The sequence below is a fragment of the Stegostoma tigrinum genome, chromosome 14 (assembly GCF_030684315.1).
Source record: "Stegostoma tigrinum isolate sSteTig4 chromosome 14, sSteTig4.hap1, whole genome shotgun sequence".
NCBI lineage: Eukaryota > Metazoa > Chordata > Chondrichthyes > Orectolobiformes > Stegostomatidae > Stegostoma > Stegostoma tigrinum.
Genome location: NC_081367.1, coordinates 76376301 through 76400573, shown reverse-complemented (window position 1 = coordinate 76400573; position 24273 = coordinate 76376301). Strand labels below are relative to the sequence as shown.

The following is a 24273-nucleotide window of genomic DNA, read 5'->3' as shown; positions in this document are numbered from 1 at the left end:
GACGATGGGTCGACCAGGGCAGGCAGGTTTGTGGATTTTGGGAAGGTGATAGAAACGGGCCGTGCGGGGTTGAGGAACAATGAGGTTGGAGGCTGTGGGTGGGAGGTCCCCTGTGGTGATGAGGTCATGAATGGTGTTGGAGATGATGGTTTGGTGCTCGGGTGTGGGGTCATGATCGAGGAGGCGGTAGGAGGTGGTGTCGGAGAGTTGGCGTCTGACCTCGGCGATGTAGAGGTCAGTGCGCCATACTACCACTGCGCCACCCTTGTCTGCGGGTTTGATGGTGTGGTTGGGGTTGGAGCGGAGGGAGCGGAGGGCTGCCCGTTCTGCGGGGGAGAGGTTGGAGTGGGTGAGAGGGGTGGAGAGGTTGAGGCGGTTAATGTCTCGACGGCAGTTGGAGATGAAGAGATCGAGGGAGGGTAGGAGGCCTGGGGGTGGTGTCCAGGAGGAGGACTTGTGTTGGAAGCGGGTGAAGGGGTCAGTGGAAGGAGGGTTGGGTTCCCGGTTGAAGAAGTAGGCGTGGAGGCGAAGACAGCGGAAAAACTGCTCTATATCCAACCGTGACTGGTATTCGTTGATGTGTGGTTGTAGGGGGACAAAGGTGAGCCCCTTGCTAAGGACTGACCGTTCGTCCTCAGTCAGTGGGAGGTCTGGGGGGATGCTGAAGATGCGGCAGGGCTCAGTGTGGCTGTCTCCTCTGGGGTTGCTGGCTGTGGAGGTTGTGGGCGGAGCGATTAGGTCGTCAGCCGTGGGCGGGGTTCCGTCGGCCGTGGGTGGGGTTTATCACTGTTTGACCTGCCGTGCTTTTCCAGCCTCACACTTTAACATTCGCCTACATTTCTCAAAGCCAACCTGCACCTTTTCAAAGGTCCAAAATGTCAGGTCAGTGGGCAAATTAGCATTATTCTTGATAAGATGTGAGGTACGTAACTCCTGGACATAATTGTGAATTACTGCCTTAATATTAGCATGAGTCCATGGAGCACAAAACAATATAAGGGTAAAGTCGCCAAAATCCCAGAAGCTCCAGGGCTAGTCTCTCATTAGACAGAGCTGCCTGGTGGTGGTTTAACCTGAGAGTCTTTCAGGGTAACCTCAACCAGAGCTGGAATTGAACTCATGTTATTGCAGTAAATCGAGAATTCTCTCTACAATTCAATCCATCTTTAGATAAGTTTAGCCTTAACATGAAAAATATTCTACAATGTTGGTTTTGCATAAATTTTGGGGAAGGGGTGTGAAGGAAAAATTCTGAATGAAGCTAATAAATATATTGTCTAAGTGCGCATTTCACACGGTCATTTAGGGAGAAATTCTACACAAATTGCTTGTTAAAGCTATGACATCAGATCGGAGGGAAAAAGGAAGCATTAGAATTCCCAGTAAGTGACTGCAAATCACCCAGTGCGCTTTGCAATGATACAACACTCAGACAAATAACCAGCCTGGGTAAAATTAATTCCATTACTAATTCACAATTAATCATCAACTGATCAATATGTTTAAGAGCTCACCTGGAGGGCCTGGAAGGAGTTCATAAAGGCCACGACCAAACAACGGGAGCCATCAAATGTTCATGTGATGGAATTAGAGAGAGAGAAATGCAAACAAGCAAATCGAGACACAAATTAATACACAACCACAGGTTTCTTTGCTTCTACGACACAATTGTGAAAGTGTGACAATGTATGTGAAGCCGATGGCTGAATTAAATAATATGAAGTAACATTGGATCTCCTCGTAACCAATGAACAGTATAAGATCTAGTCAGGTCCTCATTGATGAGTATTAGAATTAATCAATGGGCAATGTCAGAACTGGTCAAATATCTAAATCTATGATCAAACACAAACATTCTAATTATAGTCTCAATCTTTGCAATATATTGATTTCTGTGTCAACACTTTGCCCAAAACAAGCAGCAAACAAAATAGCTACAGTACAGAAGAAGTTTAAAGTTTTTCTTACACCGCAAGTAGTTTTAAATGTTCATTTGCACCCCTCAACACAGCAAGTCCTGTAATGTGACCTTTGTCAGTCTATGCAACTCTATTGCTAGTACATTGTACATGGTCTCCATTCACAAGCATTAGTCTGCAGACCAAGTGGAGTCCTGACAATCCTTTTACATTACTGTAGATGAAATTTTCCTTTATCTAGCAGATAATTTCAAAAGCACTACAAAGTTTCTACAATCGATGCAGGATACTAATGGGGCACAGAGAAAAAAATACACAGCGGACACTTTCAGGGAGTGTGGCAAGTGCACACACAGACACAATTCTTTACTCAAGTGATACTTCCCAAAGTAATGGAGGCTACACATCCAGGGAAACTTGTTGTTTATTACAGTAAAGGAACGCATAAGGGAAATGCTCAGGTAGTACCACTTCAAAACTACATCAAATGCCAAAAGCACAGAATGGGACAGTGTGCCTCCGATGGATACAATGTCAAGGTGCAGATCATAGGGGGTCTCACTGCCCACAGATAATCTACACAGTCTCATGTTGATATGCAAGTGAACATATCACCTTTACATTGTGTCCCGGGGCCAGGCAGGGCAGTACTCAAAAGACAGATCTCCCACAATGTCTCTCCTTTAAGGTGCATATTTGCTTACCTTGAAGTCCCTGAGGTCCTTGTCTACCCACTGGGCACCGACTAGAGCTTCCTGGGGTTCCTGGAGAGCCCTTTTCACCTTTCGGTCCAGGTGGTCCTGGTGATCCAGGTGATCCTATTTCACTTGGTCCTTTTTAATGATACAAATACTAATAAATCATGTGATATACTACAGGACAAAACTGATCTTCTAACCTACATGTGAGTAATGTCCTAAAACCAGACTGCAACAGCAAGAAGAATGTATCAACTAATTGACAGATCTCATAGAATTGACACAATTTGCTTAAATGACTTTAGTATGAAATAAAATAAATAGAGCAAAAATAACAAAAGAAATTGCAGAAGAAATTCAGAAGGTCAAATCACACCTATGGAGAGAGGAACAAAGTTAATGTTTCGAGTCCAATACGACTTTTTTTGGAACTATATTTGGTGTCTGTGCTCGCAAACTAATGTCATTGTGATGGGATAACAAAGTGTGGAGCTGGAAGAACACAGCAGGCTAAGCAGCATCTTAGGAGCACAAAAGTTGATGTTTCAGGCCTAGACCCTTCGTCAGAAAAGGGGGATGGGAAAAGGGTTCTGGAATAAATAGGGAGAGAGGGGGAGGTGGATAGAAGATGGATAGAGGAGAAGATAGGTAGAGAGGAGACAGACAAGTCAAAGACGCAGGGATGGAGCCAGTAGAGGTGAGTGTATGTGGGGAGGTAGGGAGGAGATAGGTCAGTCCGGGGAGCACAGACAGGTCAAGGGGGAGGGATGGGGTTAGTAGGTGGGAAATGCGGGTGCGGCTTGAGGTGGGAGGAGGGGATAGTTGGGAGGAAGAACAGGTTAGGAAGGCAGGACGAGCTGGGCTGGTTTTGGGATGCAGTGGGGGAAGGGGAGATTTTGAAGCTTGTGAAGTCCACATTGATACCATTGGGCTGCAGGATTCCCAAGCGGAATATGAGTTGCTGTTCCTACAACCTTCGGGTGGCATCGTCATGGCACTGCAGGAGGCCCAGGATGGACATGTCGTCTAAGGAATGCAAGGGGGAGTTGAAATGATTCGCAACTGGGAGTGCAGTGTTGGGGTTTTGTCTTGAAGCAACACTGATTTCGAAAGCATGCCATTACCCACTACCTCAGAGATAGTTAGAACTGCTGGTGTTGGAATCAGAGATAACACAGTGTGGACCTGGAGGAGCACAGCAGGCCAGGCAGCATCAGAGGAGCAGGAAAGCTGACATCTCAGGTCGTGATAATAAAATGTGAGGCTGGATGAACACAGCAGGCCAAGCAGCATCTCAGGAGCACAAAAGCTGACGTTTCGGGCCTAGACCCTTCATCAGAGAGGGGGATGGGGTGAGGGCTCTGGAATAAATAGGGAGAGAGGGGGAGGCGGACCGAAGATGGAGAGTAAAGAAGATAGGTGGGGAGAGTATAGGTGGGGAGGTAGGGAGGGGATAGGTCAGTCCAGGGAAGACGGAAAGGTCAAGGACGTGGGATGAGGTGAGTAGGTAGATGGGGGTGCGGCTTGGGGTGGGAGGAAGGGATGGGTGAGAGGAAGAACCGGTTAGGGAGGCAGAGACAGGTTGGACTGGTTTTGGGATGCAGTGGGTGGGGGGGAAGAGCTGGGCTGGTTGTGTGGTGCAGTGGGTGGAGGGGAAGAGCTGGGCTGGTTGAGGGATGCAGTAGGGGAAGAGGAGATTTTGAAACTGGTGAAGTCCACATTGATACCATTGGGCTGCAGGGTTCCCAAGCGGAATATGAGTTGCTGTTCCTGCAACCTTCGGGTGGCATCATTGTGGCAGTGCAGGAGGCCCATGATGGACATGTCATCAAGAGAATGGGAGGGGGAGTGGAAATGGTTTGCGACTGGGAGGTGCTGTTGTTTGTTGCGAACAGTTCGTCCCCTCCCCCCACTGCACCACACAACCAGCCCAGCTCTTGCCCCCCCACCCACTGCATCCCAAAACCAGTCCAACCTGTCTCTGCCTCCCTAACCGGTTCTTCCTCTCACCCATCCCTTCCTCCCACCCCAAGCCGCACCCCCATCTACCTACTAACCTCATCCCACCTCCTCCTTGACCTGTCCGTCTTCCCTGGACTGACCTATCCCCTCCCTACCTCCCCACCTATACTCTCTCCACCTATCTTCTTTTCTCTCCATCTTCGGTCCGCCTCCCCCTCTCTCCCTATTTATTCCAGTTCCCTCTCCTCATCCCCCTCTCTGATGAAGGGTCTAGGCCCGAAACGTCAGCTTTTGTGCTCCTGAGATGCTGCTTGGCCTGCTGTGTTCATCCAGCCTCACATTTTATTATCTTGGATTCTCCAGCATCTGCAGTTCCCATTATCTCAGGTCGTGACCCTTCTTCAGAAATATATATTACACATCCCCTGTTGTTCGTCACTAACAGTCCCCATTAACAACTACTCACCCTCCCAGCCTGATCATTATCAACTCTTTGTCTGTCCAACTGGTCTTCTCTCTCTTTAGGCTAAATCCTGTTGTTTACTCCCTACCCCATTCCCCTCCCCTTTTCTCTGCATCAGTTTTGAGGAAGGGTCACTGGACCCAAAACGTTAATTCTGTTTTCTCCTCCACAAATGCTGCCAGATCTGCTGAGCTTTTCCAGCGGCTTTGTTTTTGTTCCTGATTTACAGCGTCCGCAGCTCTTTCAGTTTTTACTGGCTTCTATTTATGTCTCAGAGCTAGCACATAGTTGTCTTTGCTACCTGTGTCGAAGGGATGTAGTTTGCAACTGTATCCAGAAACAACAAATTTCACTGCAATTATCTGGAGAGATGGTGCTGGGGTGTACTTGGTGTCTGTCATACATTGAGCAGATTAAACCTCACCTGGAGGTCCACAAGATCCTTTCTGTCCTGGCAAACCATTGAGACCATGTAGACCGGGTGATCCAGGTTGACCTAGAGTGAAAGGATATTGTTTCCAGTGACTTAATTCACTTTTCTTTTAAACTAACAGCCAAGTTAAGTCTAAGAGTCTTCTAAAAAATTACATTCCCAGTTTAAAAGAGTTCTATCTCAAATAAAGATTGCTCCCTAGTTAAGAAAATCTATTTGCCACAAAAGGATTTGTGGTAGAATCAGACAAGAAGGTCCAACCTGCCTCCTCTCAGTGTCAGGTGCATCTCATTCCATCTGTTACCCTTTTTGTTGAGCAGCGAGAGGATTTTCTCAACAGGCAGCAGAATTTTTACTTGTCCAACTCACCTTGTTAATATCCAGCTTCCTTTCTTACCAAATGCACTAAACAAACCTTGATGTCAAGAATTCTTGACATCAGTGTCACTGCAGGTACCTGGTGATTTCAGCTGCCTGCTTGCTGTGAAGCCCCTTCACATTCTCAGGAACAAACAGCATCTCAGGGCATGATCCATAGCCACCTGCCACACACACTCATCGTTCACACACATTGGCATTTTCCATCTGCCAACCGCTCAGGATCCTCAAGGCTCTTCTTTGATCCACCTGCAGGGCATTTAGGAAACAGATGTGCACAGTGGCCACTGCCGTTGATAGGCTGCTCAGCGCACAGGGACGGTCTCCAGCTCACAGATTAGCCTGCATATCAGGGCTGTTCATTTGTGCTCTTAACATTTGCACTTTTAGTACTGGCTTGAATGGCAGTACCATCTCTGCCTTGCCTTGTCTTCGTGCACTCAGTCACATTCACATCTCACAAATGCCAGGCAATGACCATCTCCAATAAGAGACAATCTAACCACCGCCCCTTGACATTCAATGGTGTTACCATCACTGAAGCCCCCACTATCAACACCCTGCAGATTACCATTGATGAAAAACTCAACTGGACTCACCACATAAACACAGTGGCTACAAGATTAGGTCAGAAGCTGGAACACTGCAGCAAGTAACTCACCTCCTGACTCCCGAAAGCCTGTTCACCATCTACAAGGCACAACTCAGAAGTGTGTTGGAATACTCCCCACTTGCCTGGATGGGTGCAGCTCCAACAACACTCAAGAAACTTGACACCATCCAGGTCAAAGCAGCCCCGTTGATTGGCACTACATCCACATTCACTACCTCCCCCACCGACGCTCAGTAGCAGCAGTGCATACCATCTACAAGATGCACTGCAGATATTCACCAAAGGTCCTCAGACAGCACCTTCCAAACCCACGGCCACTTCCAGCTAGAAGGACCAGGGCAGCAGATACATGGGAACACCATCGCCTCCAAGTTCCCTTCCAAGCCACTCACCATCCTGACCTGGGCAAATATCACTGTTCCTTCAGTGTCACTGAGTCAAAATCCTGGAATTCCCTCCGTAAGGGCACTGTGGGTCAACCCACAGCAGGAGGACTGCAGTGGTTCAAGAAGGCAGCTCACCATCACCTTCTCGAGGGGGAACTAGGGATGGGCAAGAAATGCTGACCCAGCCAGAGACGTCCACATCCAATGAGTGAATAAAAATAACTCCCCAGCTCACTGCCCCTGTTTCTCCCAGTGCATGTTAGTGAAGTCCCTGATTGCCAACACCACAGGGTCCTCTCTTGCCCAGAGCTGTTCAGCTACATGGTCTCCAGAAGTCTTCAGTGTGACAGCTGTCTGGGGCATTTCTTCCTCTGCCAGCCATGCAGGTGCTTTACCAGCGGAAGCTCCTGACTCTAATCCGACTGAGGTGTCAGATTCTGGGCTGGTAGTGGTGGGCAGGGAAGGGTTGCAGGAGGTATTCTTGCTGATGTTTCTTCAGGACCCAGGACGGTCATCCTCAGAAGTTGAGGAACTGGTTTCTGGGAGAGTTGGCAGTTTCAGCAGAAGTGGTGGGGAGCCTGGTGGTACTTGTACATCACAGCTAAAGGTGCCATGGTTGTGAGTACCGACTGCGGGGTCACTGTGACAGTTACAGTGGAATGAAGAGTGTAACCTACTCTTCAGTTCTGCAGTTCTTCAGATCTCCAGATCTGCAGAAGGGTCCCCTGAAATGTTAACTCTGTTTTTGTCTTCACAAATGCTGCCAGACCTGCTGAGTTTTTCCAGCAACTTCTGTTTTTGTTCCTGATTTACAGCACATGACCTACTTGGTTGGTGGGACACGTGTGTCTCAGCATTTTCACAGCAGCAGTCCGGGTCTGCTTGCCAACTGCCCCTTTGGCCGATCATTGTTGGCTAACACAGCGAGCTACCTGGCTTTGTGTCTACTCTAACAACAGTGCTGGGAGCCTGCAGGTTCTGAACCATGCTGCAGCAAGCAAATTGACAAGGCAAGGCAGAGCTGCTGTGTGCATCTGAGAAGGCACAAAGTGAGTGGACATTGGGACAGCAGGTGAAGACCAGTGAAATGTACCCTGCCCATGCACCAACGCAAGAGATGGTGCCTGGCCCTGAGCGTAAAGCAGCCTGGCAGCAGCATTACAATGCAAGGTGTCAGTGTGAGCCAAAATGCAGTGTTGAAACGGAGAACTGTGTTCTGAGTGAGTGAGAGATGTGGCGAGGCTGGTATGTGACAGATGCCAACCTTCAAGGTTGGTACAGACAATTGCCACCATTGGCCTGAGAAGCTGGAGAATAATGTCCACAATGAAAGGACTGAGCTGGAGTCACAGGTAACCGTTCACGTTGGAAATCATCAATTTCTGCTGAAAACAACAGATGCTGGAGATCACAGTGGGTCAGGCAGCATGCAAGGAGAGGGAGCAAGCTAACTTTTTGAGTTTAGATGACTGTTCATCAAAGCTCCATGGATACGGTCTAACCTCCTGTGATCTCCTCTGCAGTAATTTGCTCCTATACTCAATGTCTAGTTTCTCTCTGCTGCCTGAGAATAGCAAACCATGTATCAATTGGGAAAGAACAGGTACTAATATGATGTAAATAGATACAAGTAGTTTCTCACTGCTCACTCGCAAGATTGCCATCTTATTGTTCAAACCTTGGTTGAACTAACTTTTCAATCTTGCTATATTTTCACAGCTGGCTCACCATTGCACAGGTAATTCAGGGGCGAGGAGAATTTCACCCACTGCTTCCTGCATTCTGTATCCCTCCTTTCTTGAATAGAGGTATGACTTTTTCAATCTACTGTGATCTTTCCAGAATCTAGGAATTTAGAAAGATTAGGTCCAATCATCTACTACCTCAGCTGCCCTTTCGGAGTTTGGAACACCAGCCATCGGGTCCCAGGGATTTGTCAATTTTTCATCCCATTATTTTCTCAGTTATTTTTCTTGACTGATAGCAATTGCTTTCAGTTCCCCTCTTCCTTTTGACTCTTCACTCTCTAATATTCTTGGGATTTTTGATGTGTCTTAGATTGCTATGACTGATACAAAATATTTGTTCAAACCCTTACTCCTTCTTTATTTCTACATTATTAATGCTCTGATCTCACTCATGAAGGGACTAATGCCCACTTTAGATACTGTTTTCCTTTTTAGCTATTTATAGAAGCTTTCACTGTTCTTACAATTCTTGTTTGCTTTTGCTGACATTACCGACATTACAGATTTTATTGCTATAATGCAATTGCTTATTTTAAAGTTATCCTTTCCTGGTTTCTAAAATGCCACCAATCTTCTGGGCTATGACTAATCTTTGTGGCATTGTATACCTATTCTTTCAATTTGATATTATCCTTTACTTTCTTAGTTAGCCACAGATGGTACAATTTCTTATAGGGACGTTCACTCTCTATTGAGAGTTATGAAATATCTCCTCAAATGTCTGCCTTTGCCTTTCTATCAGCTTAGTTTCTAATCTACTTTCCCAGTCAATTTTTGCCAACACTATCTTCAAACCCTTTTAATTGTATTAATTTATGTTTATAACTCTAATTTAAACACCTATATTTCTCTGTTTCAAACTGAATGGAGAGGGAGGAATGCTTGGCTGTAACAATGATACCATTGACTTTACGTAGTTCAGTCTGTTTGCAGCAGAAATAAAGGGACATCCAATTGAGAGACCAGACACCGAATAACAGAAATGGTACTTTGATGTTGCTCTGATCTTCTGAAATAGGCTCTAGGAAATGACTAGTGTAGAAATTTCTGTGAAGCTCCTCAGTTTGTTTTGCTTTGAACACTAACCTTCCAGATCCTTACCCCCCTCCCTGTCTTCCAAATAGCCATGAATGAAATTGTCACTATTAGAGGCCCCTGGGCTGAGCTGAGTCCTCAGTATTTACCTTTGGGACCAGGTGGGCCAGGAGGTCTCACAGATCCTGGTTGTCCTTGTATACCAGGCAACCCTACTGGTCCTGGATTTCCTGGATCTCCGGGAGGTCCTTGGTATCCTAATGGGATTAATCAGTGGAATCAGTATGGCATAAACTGATCATATAACCAATCTGAATTCACCTTTAACTCAAGCTTTATGCCTACGAAATAATCACATGTCCAATGCGATCGACCCATTTAGCCCTGTACATCACATAAACAACATTAAGAAAAATAACTATTTGTTGAATTCCAAGGAATTGTGCTTCCTACTTGCACATTAGCTTGGTCAAGATCACGGGATTCTCTTCCTCACGGCAAAGTGGGGGGATTTACATCACATGAGCTGCAGTGATTCAGGGAGACAGCTCACTACCACCACATGCTCAAGACAATAGATTCTGTCTTTGTCAGTGACACCCTCATGAAAAGAGCAATCTCACTAGTTTCCAAAGGATTGTCTCATTTAACACTTACAGAAGGATGAGGGGCAGATGTGCTATAAAGTACTTTGGATCTCTGACTAATCCCATCTTCTGATCTCTTTCCCCGCCTGCCACACTGAACGCCATCTAACATACCCATGACCAGCAGCTCCTGGCTGCTCTTTTAAAGTCAATACCTGGGAAACCTGGGGTTCCCAGATCACCACAGATTCCTTTGGGCCCAGGAGCACCAGGCCTTCCATCTATTCCAGGGTGACCAGTTGGACCTGGGAAACCATCAACACCTAGAAGCAGAGAAATGAAAATCAATACTTACACTGCAACTTGGCAGCGCAGCTGGTGGGATCGGTATGTTTACTGCTCAATGTAGCTTCATTAGATCAAAACAAGCAAGGATAAGAACCAGCAATATGGCACATAACAACGAGTCCATCAGTATCTGTACTGCTTAATCATCCAATGCTGAACAGAGTTACCATTTTCAGCATTCACGTCATTTTTCTCAATATTTGTTACATAGAGATTGGTTAGATAAAGTGCTCAAATAGTTTATAGTTAAGTATCGGGTGGCACGCTGGGTCAGTGTTGAGCACTGCAGCCTCACAGCACCAGGGACTCGGGTTCAATTCCAGCCTCGGGTAACTGTCTGTTTGGAGTTTGCACATTCTCCCCGTGTCTGCGAGGGTTTCCTCCGGGTGCTCCGGTTTCCTCCCACAGTCCAAAGATGTGCAGGTTAGGTGGATTGGCCATGCTAAATTGCCCGTAGAGTTCAAGGGTGTGTGGGTTATAGGGGGATGGGTCTGGGTGGGATGCTTCAAGGGGCGGTGTGGACTTGCTGGGCCAAAGGGCCTGTTTCCACCCTGTAGGGAATCTAAAACAAATCTATTCTATTTCCAGAGATAATGGGAACTGCAGATGCTGGAGATTCCAAGATAATAAAATGTGAGGCTGGATGAACACAGCAGGCCAAGCAGCATCTCAGGAGCACAAAAGCTGACGTTTCGGGCCTAGACCCTTCATCAGAGAGGGGGATGGGGGGAGGGAACTGGAATAAATAGGGAGAGAGGGGGAGGCGGACCGAAGATGGAGAGCAAAGAAGATAGGTGGAGAGGGTGTAGGTGGGGAGGTAGGGAGGGGATAGGTCAGTCCAGGGAAGACGGACAGGTCAAGGAGGTGGGATGAGGTTAGTAGGTAGCTGGGGGTGCGGCTGGGGGTGGGAGGAAGGGATGGGTGAGAGGAAGAACCGGTTAGGGAGGCAGAGACAGGTTGGACTGGTTTTGGGATGCAGTGGGTGGGGGGGAAGAGCTGGGCTGGTTGTGTGGTGCAGTGGGGGGAGGGGATGAACTGGGCTGGTTTAGGGATGCAGTGGGGGAAGGGGAGATTTTGAAACTGGTGAAGTCCACATTGATACCATATGGCTGCAGGGTTCCCAGGCGGAATATGAGTTGCTGTTCCTGCAACCTTCGGGTGGCATCATTGTGGCAGTGCAGGAGGCCCATGATGGACATGTCATCAAGAGAATGGGAGGGGGAGTGGAAATGGTTTGCGACTGGGAGGTGCAGTTGTTTGTTGCGAACTGAGCGGAGGTGTTCTGCAAAGCGGTCCCCAAGCCTCCGCTTGGTTTCCCCAATGTAGAGGAAGCCGCACCGGGTACAGTGGATGCAGTATACCACGTTGGCAGATGTGCAGGTGAACCTCTGCTTAATGTGGAATGTCATCTTGGGGCCTGGGATGGGGGTGAGGGAGGAGGTGTGGGGACAGGTGTAGCATTTCCTGCGGTTGAAGGGGATGGTGCCGGGTGTGGTGGGGTTGGAGGGCAGTGTGGAGCGAACAAGGGAGTCACGGAGAGAGTGGTCTCTCCGGAAAGCTGACAGGGGAGGGGATGGAAAAATGTCTTGGGTGGTGGGGTCGGATTGTAAATGGCGGAAGTGTCGGAGGATAATGCGTTGTATCCGGAGGTTGGTAGGGTGGTGTGTGAGAACGAGGGGGATCCTCTTGGGGCGGTTGTGGCGGTGGCGGGGTGTGAGGGATGTGTTGCGGGAAATACGGGAGACGCGGTCATCCCCTATTCCCAATTCCTCCACCTCCGCCGCATCTGCTCCCACGATAAGACATTCCACTCCCGCACATCCCAGATGTCCAAGTTCTTTAAGGACCGCAACTTTCCCCCCACAGTGATCGAGAACGCCCTTGACCGCGTCTCCCGTATTTCCCGCAACACATCCCTCACACCCCGCCCCCGCCACAACCGCCCCAAGAGGATCCCTCTCGTTCTCACACACCACCCTACCAACCTCCGGATACAACGCATTATCCTCCGACACTTCCGCCATTTACAATCCGACCCCACCACCCAAGACATTTTTCCATCCCCACCCCTGTCAGCTTTCCGGAGAGACCACTCTCTCCGTGACTCCCTTGTTCGCTCCACACTGCCCTCCAACCCCACCACACCCGGCACCTTCCCCTGCAACCACAGGAAATGCTACACCTGTCCCCACACCTCCTCCCTCACCCCCATCCCAGGCCCCAAGATGACATTCCACATTAAGCAGAGGTTCACCTGCACATCTGCCAATGTGGTATACTGCATCCACTGTACCCGGTGCGGCTTCCTCTACATTGGGGAAACCAAGCGGAGGCTTGGGGACCGCTTTGCAGAACACCTCTGCTCAGTTCGCAACAAACAACTGCACCTCCCAGTCTCAAACCATTTCCAATCCCCCTCCCATTCTCTAGATGACATGTCCATCATGGGCCTCCTGCAGTGCCACAATGATGCCACCCGAAGGTTGCAGAAACAGCAACTCATATTCCGCCTGGGAATCCTGCAGCCCAATGGTATCAATGTGGACTTCACCAGTTTCAAAATCTCCCCTTCCCCTACTGCATCCCTAAACCAGCCCAGTTCGTCCCTTCCCCCCACTGCACCACACAACCAGCCCAGCTCTTCCCCCCCACCCACTGCATCCCAAAACCAGTCCAACCTGTCTCTGCCTCCCTAACCGGTTCTTCCTCTCACCCAATCCTTCCTCCCACCCCAAGCCGCACCCCCAGCTACCTACTAACGTCATCCCACCTCCTTGCCCTGTCCGTCTTCCCTGGACCGACCTATCCCCTCCCTACCTCCCCACCTATACTCTCTCCACCTATCTTCTTTACTCTCCATCTTCGGTCCACCTCCCCCTCTCTCCCTATTTATTCCAGTTCCCACTCCCCATCCCCCTCTCTGATGAAGGGTCTAGGCCCGAAACGTCAGCTTTTGTGCTCCTGAGATGCTGCTTGGCCTGCTGTGTTCATCCAGCCTCACATTTTATTATCTTAGTTTTAAACACTGATGGGCAGAATTTAATCTTGGTGATAGGGCCTTACGGGCAGCAAAATCCCATGTTACCTGTGACAATGCTGTGGTTTTAAGAGGTTATTTTGCATTTTGAGCTTTTTTTAAAAAGACATTTTAAGTCAGAGGTGCTGGACTGTCTACTTGAAATATCCCATAAAGCAAACAGCTTGTGAGGCCATGGGTTTTATTTAAAGTTGGAATAATAGAAGCAGCCTGATGGGTGTGGCTGGCTCTCACAAACCAGGATTTCTAGTTTTTTAAAGTGTTTAGATTTGCTTTAAGCAGTTGCTGTTGGAGTTTTAACACGGAAGAAACTGCTGGAATTTTTAAGACCTATAAGCTATTTTCTGCTCGCTTACTTACAGCTGGAAACTGGGGTTCCTCTCTGCTGCTGAGTTACCTGTGAGACAAATCTATTTTTCAGAATTTGCCTTTTTGCCAAGGGGTGTGTTTATGGGTGTTACTATATTGGAAAAGTTAATTAGTAATAGTTACTGTATCTATTATTCTATTGAGTTTTCTAATAGAGTTCAGTTATTCTAAGCTTGCTTTCTTTTAGAAATAGGAGGAACTGCAGATGCTGGAGAATCAGAGATAACAAGGTGTAGAGCTGGATGAACACAGCAGACCAAGCAGCATCTTAGGAGCACAAAGGCAGACGTTTCGGGCCTAGACACTTCATCAGAAAAGGGGATGGGGAGAGGATTTTGAAATAAAGAGGGAGAGACGGGCAGGCAAACCGAAGATGGATAGAGGAGAATATAGGTGGAGAGGAGAGTATAGGTGGGGTGGTAGGGAGGGCTAGGTCAGTCCGGGGAGGATGGACAGGCCAAGGGGGCGGGATGAGGTTAGTACGTAGGAAATTGAGATGCAGCTCCAGGTGGGAGGAGGGGATAGGAGAGCGGAATACAGCAGGCCAAGCAGCATCAGAGGTACACAAAAGCTGACATTTCGGGCCAGACCATTCTTCAGAAAAGGGTCTAGGCTCGAAACGTCAGCCTTTCTGCTCCTCTGATGCTGCTTGGCCTGCTGTGTTCATCCAGCTCTACACCTTGTTATCTCGGATTCTCCAGCATCTGCATTTCCCATTATCTCTGGCCTCCTTTCTGACTGACTCTAGTCGAGGGCTAAAGGGATGAATGCTGGGGGCCTGTACTATTTATAATTTCTCTGAAAGGCTTAGATGAAATGATTCAGTATTTCCCTAACAGTCAGTCAGTCAGATCCATCAGTCTTCTTTCACATTAAACATTGAAGGAATACATTTTCAAGTGAATTTTTTCCATTTGGCCAAAGCAGCGCTAGGGTAAAAGTTAGTGGAAATCTAAAAAAAAATTCCAAAAGAGTTCCAACAGTCCCTCCAGGGATTCACCTTCTGGGAAAAGACTTCAATCTATCAGTTCAAACCATCCTACAGAACAATGTCTGGGCACCAATGGGCAGTGCCATAACCAAATGCCCCACTTGGTCACTGGAATTTCTCATCGTTAAACTGATACATTTTACCTGGTTCTCCAGGGTCTCCAACCTGCCCTTTGATTCCAGGCAATCCTTTCAAACTAATAGAAACACCAATGTCACCTGTTGAAAGAAGCATTGATAATTTATTTTTAAAAGAAGACAACATAATGAGTAACAATAAATAAGATACCCTTAAAATTGAGGAATTTATTCATGTTCTTTGAGGATGTACTTAGTAGGGTGGTCAACCATTAGTTGGAGTATGTTTAGATTTCCAAAAGATGTTTGATAAAGTGGTACACAAAAAACTTACTGCTTAAGCTAAGAGTTTACAGCATCAGAGGTGATATCTTTACATGGACAGAGAATCCCGGGACCAACAGAAAACAGAGTCAGGAGTAATAGATTATTTTCAGCTTGGCAAACAGGTTTAAAGTAATTAGTAAAAGAAGCAAAAAAGTGATATGAGGAAAAAAAGAATCATTGAATGAGTCTGGACTACACTGCCTGAGAATGCAGTGAAATCACAATTACACTAATTCAAAAGAGAATTGATTGGTTATTTGAAAAGAATAATGTGCAGGGTTACAGGGAGAAGGCTGGAGAATGGCACTAGGTGACACGGACACCATTTCTGCGCTGTGATTCCAGTGGACTGCTGAAGGAATCAATACTGGGTGTCAACTATGTACAATATCTCAATGACCTGGAAGAAAGGATTAACTATTAGTAGTTGATACAAAAATAAGTAGGAATGTAACATTTGTGTAAGGCCAGGTAATGACCATCTCCAACAAGACAGACCTTAGCCATCGCCCTTTGATATTCAGTGGTGTTACCATCACTGAGTCACCCACTATCAACCTCTTGGGGATTACCATTGACCAGAAACTCAACTGGATCAACCATAAAAATACAATGGCTACAAAAGTAGGTCTGAGCCTGGAAATTTAAGATGAGTAAATATCCCTTGTCTCCTCAAAGTTTGTCGACAAGGTACAAGTCAGGAGTGGGATGGAAAACTCCCCACTTGCCTGGACGAGTGCAGCTCCAACAATAACCAAGAAGCTTGACAGCATCCAGGGAAAAACAACATATTTGTGTATCACCCCGTCCACTGTCTTAAACATTCACTCGCTCTATCACAATCGCTCAACAGCAAGTGTGCACCATCTGCAAGATGCACTGCAGTGACTCACCCAGGCTCTGAGACAGTACAAACCCACAACTTCAATCACTAAGAGGACAAGCATAGCTGATCTATGGGTATACCATCACCTGCACACTTTCCTTCAAGCTCCACACCACCCTGACTTCAAACTGTAAACTACTCTTTCATCGTTGCTGGATCCAAATCCTGGAACTCCCTCCTTAAGAGTGGTCTGGGTGTCGTTAACACATCAAGGTCTTTGGTGATTCAAACATGGCAATTCACAATTCACCACCATCTCATCAAGGGGCATTTAGCGATGGGCAGCAAATGCTGGCAAAGCCAGTGATGCCCATATCCCATGAACACATTCCGAATAAAGGAATACAAGCGTGAAGTGAATGCATAATTTGTAAGGGATTAAAGGTGAATTCAGTTGGCAAAAATTCGGCAGGTTGCATAAAATGTGGGAAAAATTAGGTCATCGTTGTTGACAGGAAGCAAAGAAAATCAGAGTTTTATTTAAACGGAGTAAACCTGCAGAATTCCGCAGGGTGGCACAATGACTCAGTGGTTAACACTGCTGCCTCACAGCATCAGGGACCTGGGTTTGATTCTAGCCTCAGGTGACTGTCTGTGTGGAGTTTGTATATTCTCCCTAGGTCTGTGCGGGTTTCCGCTGGGTGCTCCGATTTCCTCCCACAGTCACAAGGATGTGCAGCTTATGTGGACTGACTGGGCTAAACTGCCTCTAGTATCCAGGGATGTACAGGCTAGGTGGGTCAGCAATGGGAAACGCAGGAGAACAGGGATAGGGTAGAGGGGTGGGTCTTGGTGGGATGCTCTTTGGAGGGGCAGTGTGGACTCAATTGGCCAAATGGTCTGCTTCAACATTGCATGGAATCTATTATTCTGTAAAGATCCGAGTGTTCTTTTGCATAAATCACAAAATGTCATATACAAAGTAAAGAAAGTGATTGGGAAAACAAATAGAATGTTGGGAATGAGGCATGAAAGCATTAAATTATTGATATACAAGTACAGTGCATTAGTGAGGTTTGATTTGATCCATTATTGTCATATTCACCTAGGTGTTTTGCATGCTGTACAGGGAAATCATACCATACAAAGTTCCTTTGGGTGATAGAACAGAGCGAGGAATACAGCTGCAGAGAAGGTTCGTAAAGAGCAAGATCACGTTAAATTTAAAATTTGAGAGGTGCATTCAAAAGTCTAATAACAATGGGGAAGAAGCTGGTCTTGAATCTGTTGGTACATGGGTAAAATAACTGCACAGAGGCCACAGAGGTATCCCGTCACCAAGTCACTCTTAATTTACATGTGCACAGTACATGGGATGTGACCAGGCAGCTCAGAGCCCCTAGGCTGAGGAGACCTTCTGAATCTCCTGGTTACACGTCAGCCAGGGCTCTCTGATTAGCCCAGGTTCACAATGCCAATCAAGGATCTCATCGTCAATGAGATCCATCTAGCTTTGGCTCCAACTGCGAGAGTGAGTTCTGGCTCCTATGTGTTCTGACTAACGTAAGAGGCTGGAAGAGAGTATAACTGGGGCGGGAGGGGTCTTTGATGATGTTGGCTGCCTTCTCGACACACTGAGAAGTATAGATACAGTCAACGGATAGAAGGTTGCTTGTGTGGTGCACTAGGCTGTGTTCACACTCTCTGTACTTTCCTATAGGGAAGGGCAGCGGCCGCACCAAGTGATGATGCATTCAGATAGAATGAGAAAGTAAAGGTGTTTAATGTTTTGGAGTAGATCTGTAGCTCAGGTTGAGGTTGTTGATATTGGTTGGCTCGCCGAGCTGGTTTGTTGTTCCGCAGACATTTCGCTACGGTGCTTGGTAACATCCTCAGTGCAGCCTCTGATGAAGCGTCGGTGTGTTTTCCCGCCTGGTTTTTAAACTCTGGGGTCCATTGCAATAGATTGCCTCACTTACGGGTTTCCTCCGTAATGGAATGTATATGAGGTCGAGTTCAATGTGTTTATTAATAGCCTGCTTCATGGAGTGCCAGGCTTCTAGGAATTCTCATCCCTGTCTCTGCCGAGCCTGTCCCAGGATCTTGGTGTTGTCAAAGTGATGGTTCTCCTTGTCCATGTGGATTGAGATGAGTGAGTATTGGTCGTGTCTTTTTGTAGCCAGTTGGTGCTCATGTACTCTTGTTGTGAGTTTCCTTCCTGTTTGTCCGATGTACTGTTTCTCGCAGTCTCTGCAGGGGATCTTGCAGATGACATTGGCCCTGTCCATGGTGGGGAGTGGGTCTTTAGTTTGGGTGAGCAGTTGTCATAGGGTTGACGTGGGCTTGTGTGTCACTCTGATACCCAGCGGCCATAGGCGTCTTGTGGTGGATTCCGAAGTGTTCCTGATGAAGGATAGTGTGATGAGTGAGTCCGGGCGTGTAGTAACTTTCTGATGCTGTTCGTGTCGGCATCTTCCTACCCAGTTCTTTGGAGACTCATTCTTCTTGAAAACCTGGAAGAGGTTTTCCTCTTCCTCCCGGCATAGTTCTGTGTTGCTGCCCTTTTAAATAGTGTTCGCACGCAGCTTCGTTTGCACGTGCTGGGATGGTTACTACTGAGGCTCAGTACCTGGTCTGCGTGTGTGGCTTTTCTGTGTACTTTCATTTGCAGTTCCCCACTTGTCCTGCGCTCTACCATGACATGCAGGAATGGGAGCTGTTTGTTCTTCTTCTCCTCTCTGGTGATTTTATTCCGGTGAGGGTGTTGTTATGAGTTTGTGTGTCTCCTTTAATTTGGTCCATTTAATGATGACTAAGGTGTCGCTACATAGCATATCCACTGTTTGGTTGGATTTGTGGAAGGGCAATCCTTTCTAGTCTTTGCATCGCTGCTTCTGCTATGAGTCCGGAGACGGAGCCTGCAAGACATGCTGGCCACACTTACCCACAAAAACGACAACAACAGGACAGGCACATGGATAAGGAACCTCTCCAACAGGAAACTGACAGACACAGAAAAAGCAGTTTTCACCCGAGGACTGAACTACAACTACAGAGACGTCAACACAATGGAATTCCTAGCCACACTGGAAGCCACAATCAAGACAAATAATATCAACGAAGAAACACAACAAACTATAAGACAGGCAGTAATCCCGACACTAACCAGAAGGAGCGAACTCAACACCCTCAACACACGGGAAAGACAGGCCCTGGACAGATTGAAGGAGGACAAGAACATCACAATACTACCTGCAGACAAAGGGAGCATGACAGTGATACTAAATAAAAAGGACTACATCTCCAAAGCACAAGCATTGCTCACTAACAACAACACACACAGGCTAGTGTGAACTGACCTGACACAGCAGCTAGGCAACAAAATCCTCGATACGCTACAAAGACTTAAACAAACAGGACGGATCAATAAAACAGGCTTCTCACCAGTAAAGGCATTGTTGTGCCTTCTTGACCATCGGATCAACATGGATGCTCCAGGATAGATTGCTGGTAATCATCACACCTAGGAACGCTGTCAACTGCCTCCACCTCAGTTCCATTGATTCCGTTAGAGGTGTGCCCTCTACCTTGTTTCCTGAAGCCAATGACCAGCTCTTTCATTTTGCTGACATTGAGGGAGAGATTGCAACCCGAAGACCATGCCACCATGCACTCTATCTCGTTCCTGTATTCCGTATTGTCATTGTTTGAGCTTGGGCCTACAGTGGTGGTGTGATCAGTAAACCTTATGCAGCACTGGTGTTAATGATTGTGGTGGAGGAGGTGTTGCTTATCCTCACTGATGGCAGTCCGTAAGTCAGGAAGTGCAGGAAGCACAGGAGGGACCTATGCCTTGCAGTTTGGAGATGAACTTTGTTGGAATTATGCTGTTGCACGTGCAGCTGCAGTCGTTAAACAGAAGCCTAACATCGGTATCCTTGGTATCCAGATATTCCAGGGGCAAGTGTTGAGCCAGCGGCGCAGTGTCTGCCATGGACCTGTTGTTACGGTAGATGAATTGCAAGGGATCAAGGCAGGCTATGAGGCCGGAGTGGATGCAAGCCATGACCAACCTCTCGAAGCACTCCACCATTATGGAGGTCAGCTCCACAGAGTGGTAGTCACTGGGACACGCTGTGTGTGTTTTCTTTGGCACCGGGTTGATGGTGGTCTTCTGGAAGCAGATTGTAGTAAGGGGAAGTTACAGACGTCAGGGAGTACTCCCACTAGCTGGAATGTGCAGGACCTGAGATCACACCTGTACTGCCTATAGATTTAGTCTCTCGATTTAAGGACATGCAACTCTTGCCTTGGAAACAGTTCAGGGATTTATTCAGCTAAAACCTCAGATGAGTGTTTGTCTTATGAGGAAAAGTTGAGCAGGTTGGATCTAAACTCATTGGATGTTGTATGTGTAATAACAACGCAGAGGCTGGTATGCCATCACTGAGTCTCCCTTTATGTACACACAGAGAATCTGTGACATTAATCCAGATCCCTCAGCGCCAGCTCTCAGAATGAACACTGCTTCTGACACTCATGTTTATATCTGTCAGTCAGGGCTCCCTGATTGGACCAGATTAACAGCTCCAATCAGGAAACTCATTCTATGAGGCCCACCTGGCTGACCTCGTTACAATCACTACAGTATCAATAAGAAATGATCTTATTAAATCCTTTGGGATTCAGGAAGGGTTAACACGGTAGGTGGTAAGAGGACGCTTTCTTTTAGTGGGCAATCTAGAACAGAGTTTAAAAATAAAGGTGGGGGCTCCATTAGAAGACGAAGGTAAGAGAAAATTTCTACACTTCATCACTGTTTGCGGAATTCACTTCCCCAGAAAGTGGAGGAGTCTGGGCCATTGGATATACTCAAGGCTGAGGTCCACAAATTGTTGTTTCAAGTCAGGGGCTATGGGAAATCACCAGGAAAGCACAGGCCAGGCCACAAACAGATCAGCCATGAGCTTTTTGAATAAATGAGCAGGCCTGATGGGCTGAATGGCCTACTTTGCTTAAATTCTTAGTATTTTATAACGTGAACCCATCATTTGAGAGACTGTTTATCTGGGGTGGAAGAAAGTGAACCTTTGCCTCTCATTCACAATCTATTAGAAATCACCTTTTACCAACTCTCCGTGCTCCCACACTCTGTTTTTCCCTCCTGAAATTCTGATATAATTTATTTTAAGCTCATCAACCTGACAAATGTTAGTTGCAGAGAATTGAATGCTTCTTTTTCAGGCATATATGCTTTGATTTAAACCAGGCCAGCTGGTCAAAACCAGGCGAGTTCAGCTAAAAAAAGAGTGGTGGACCTCCCACACCATTCTCCCTCCAATCTGACCACTCCAATACCTTTTCCCACAGTTCAGAATAAAAGTTGGCCACTTGAGTAGAAATTATAATTAATGGCTTGAGCAAAAGCCTGCCTACGTATTCATATCTGATTGAAAATATTACCTTTTTCTCCTTTACAACCAGGTGTACCTTTTAGTCCAGGTGACCCTGATTGTCCTGTGTCACCCTAGAAGTAAATAAACCACAAATTAATGTTCGATTGAAGTGTTTGTGGTGCAGTGCACTGTTTCTGATGTGACAACAAATAGCTCATGAAGCAGTTGCTGATTTTTACTTGCTTACCTTCTCCCCCTTCATTCCTGGAAAACCAACAATGCCTCGTTCACCTTTTTGTCCCATTACCCCTTGCTGTCCAGAAAGACCCGATGGTCCCCTTATCCCAGGAAAACCTTTCTCGGAGCCTGGAAAACCAATCCTGCCAGGCAATCCGGGGAGTCCTGGGTTCCCAGGCAGCCCTTTTTCACCTGAAGCAATTGTTACAATTCATAGTCAGTGTAAAGTGAAACAACACAACTAAATATCAAGTTAAGGAGCCAGAACAATATTCACACAGTCATTATACAGATAGGTTACAAGGAGAAAGCAACTGGCAAATTATTGCTGTGTTTCACAATAAATTGGGAACTATGTGTTCAGTTATCAATTAATTCTTTTATCTCTACAGAGTGCTTTAAATCTCAGCCCTGCCTTTTCTAGCATTAGTGTTAGCTTTTACATTTCGACATCAAACCAGATGTCACAGTTTAAGGATATGGAGTTGTCCATTCAGGACTGAGAAGAGAAGAAATTTCTTCATTCAGAGATGGGGGAGTTTGTGGAATTCTCTGCTACAAAATGTGGTTCAGACCAAAACATTGAATATTTTCAAGAGTTACATATCACTCTTTGAGCTAACGGCATCAAAGGAGAGAGAAAGCAGGACAGAGTTGGATGATTGGCCATAATCATAATGGACAGCAGCACAGGCTCAGAGGGCTGAATGGCCTACTCCTGCCCTGGTTTTTGTATGTTTTCATGTTTGAAGCAATTCTGTACAGGTTTCTGCTGAATATCAGCAAATACATGAATAGAACTTTACTTGGGCCACGTTTGGAATGCTGCGCATAGTTCTGGTTGCCACACTATTGAAAGGATGTGGAGGCTTTGGAGAGGTACAGAAACAGTTTACCAGGATGTTGCCTAGTTTGGAGGGTATTAGCTATGAGGAAATATTGGACAAACTGGTTTGTTTCCATTTGAACCTCAAGCGATGAGGGGTGACCTGAAAGAGGTTTACAAAATTGAGAGGCCTGGACAGAATGGATAATCAGAGTCTTCTTTCCACAGTAGAACATCAATTACTAGGGTACATAGATTTAAGGTAAAAGGGGGTAAGTTTAAAGGAGATGTGAGCGGCAGGTTTTTTACACAGAGGGTGGTAAGTGCCTCGAACTGGTGGAGGTGGATACCATAGCAACATTCAAGAGGCATCTTGACAGATACACGAATATGCAGAGAATAAATGGGTTTCTGGACCATGTGGAGACAAAAGGTTTTTAGTTTAGAAAGGCATCATGTGTTGGCGTAATCTTGGTGGGCCGAAGGGCCTGTTCCTGTGCTGTTCTGCTCTTTGTTCTTTGTCAGTACCAGGAAGTAAATTAACATTTCATCCAAATGAGTTACTCTTTGAGGAATGACTTTCATGATCTCATTTTGGTACGTTCAAATTCATTCCAGAGGTGAAAGCATGAAATATTTATTTCAACAAGTCATTAATCACTAACACAACAATCTTTTAACCAAATTCTAAGACTTATGAAAGTGCATGTTCCTTACCTCTCAGGCCTGTCAATCCACAGTCACCAGGACCACCTGAGACTCCTGAGGTGCCTTTTTCATAAATGATTATAGGCGGAGAATCTTCCCCTGGGTCCCCTCCTTCTCCTGAAACAAAAGGAGTTGAAATTTCCTCTTTGTCCCATAACTTGTCTGCAGCACATTAACATAACCAGATTGAACTCCCAATAAATGGCTGTAGTCCCTTAGATGTTCGTCTTACAATTATATCTTTTAAAATAGATTGGGACAACAAGATGTTGAAACTTACAAGATAACGTATGGCTTAGAAAGGGTGGATGCTGGGAAGTTGTTTCCGTTGGGCAGGGAGACTAGGACCCGTGGGCACAGCCTTAGAATTAGAGGGGGTAAATTTAAAATGGAAATGAGGAGACATTTCTTCAGCCAGAGAGTGGTGGGCCTGTGGAATTCATTGCCACGGAGCGCAGTGGAGGCCGGGACGTTAAACGCCTTCAAGGCAGAGATCGATAAATTCTTGATCTCACAAGGAATCAAGGGCTACGGGGAGAGTGCAGGGAAGTGGAGTTGAAATGCCCATCAGCCATGATTTAAATGGCAGAGTGGACTTGATGGGCCCAATGGCCTTACTTCCACTCCTATGTCTTATGGTCTTATGTTGCCTTATCAAAAGAACTAACGGAACTCAAAGATTACCATAGCCAAATTACAACCAGACAAGACCAGACAACCAAAACGAGTGTTATGATCCTAATGGGAGGAGCACATTGGAAACTAACCCTCACTATTCTCACAGTTGTCACCAATATATAACTGACCAATTTATTCACTAGGATGGTCATTTTTTGTCTGAATTCGACCAGTATTTAAAACTAAAGGTATCAAACAACAAAGTCTGTGTTATTAACAAATTTATCCCTT

General features: G+C 46.4%; 1 protein-coding gene across 1 annotated transcript in view; it reads right to left on the bottom strand.

The window, feature by feature from the left end:
* Window positions 1–24273, bottom strand: part of LOC125457461 (collagen alpha-6(IV) chain-like) — a 251677-nt gene that overhangs the window by 44166 nt on the left and 183238 nt on the right. The window contains exons 32-39 of the mRNA XM_059650850.1: window positions 23374–23481; window positions 21841–22022; window positions 21661–21724; window positions 15111–15185; window positions 10438–10545; window positions 9785–9892; window positions 5467–5538; window positions 2624–2752 (exon numbers count right to left, since the gene is read on the bottom strand). Of these exons, the coding sequence (XP_059506833.1) occupies window positions 2624–2752; window positions 5467–5538; window positions 9785–9892; window positions 10438–10545; window positions 15111–15185; window positions 21661–21724; window positions 21841–22022; window positions 23374–23481 (846 nt within the window). The remainder of the gene's footprint in view (window positions 1–2623; window positions 2753–5466; window positions 5539–9784; window positions 9893–10437; window positions 10546–15110; window positions 15186–21660; window positions 21725–21840; window positions 22023–23373; window positions 23482–24273) is intronic.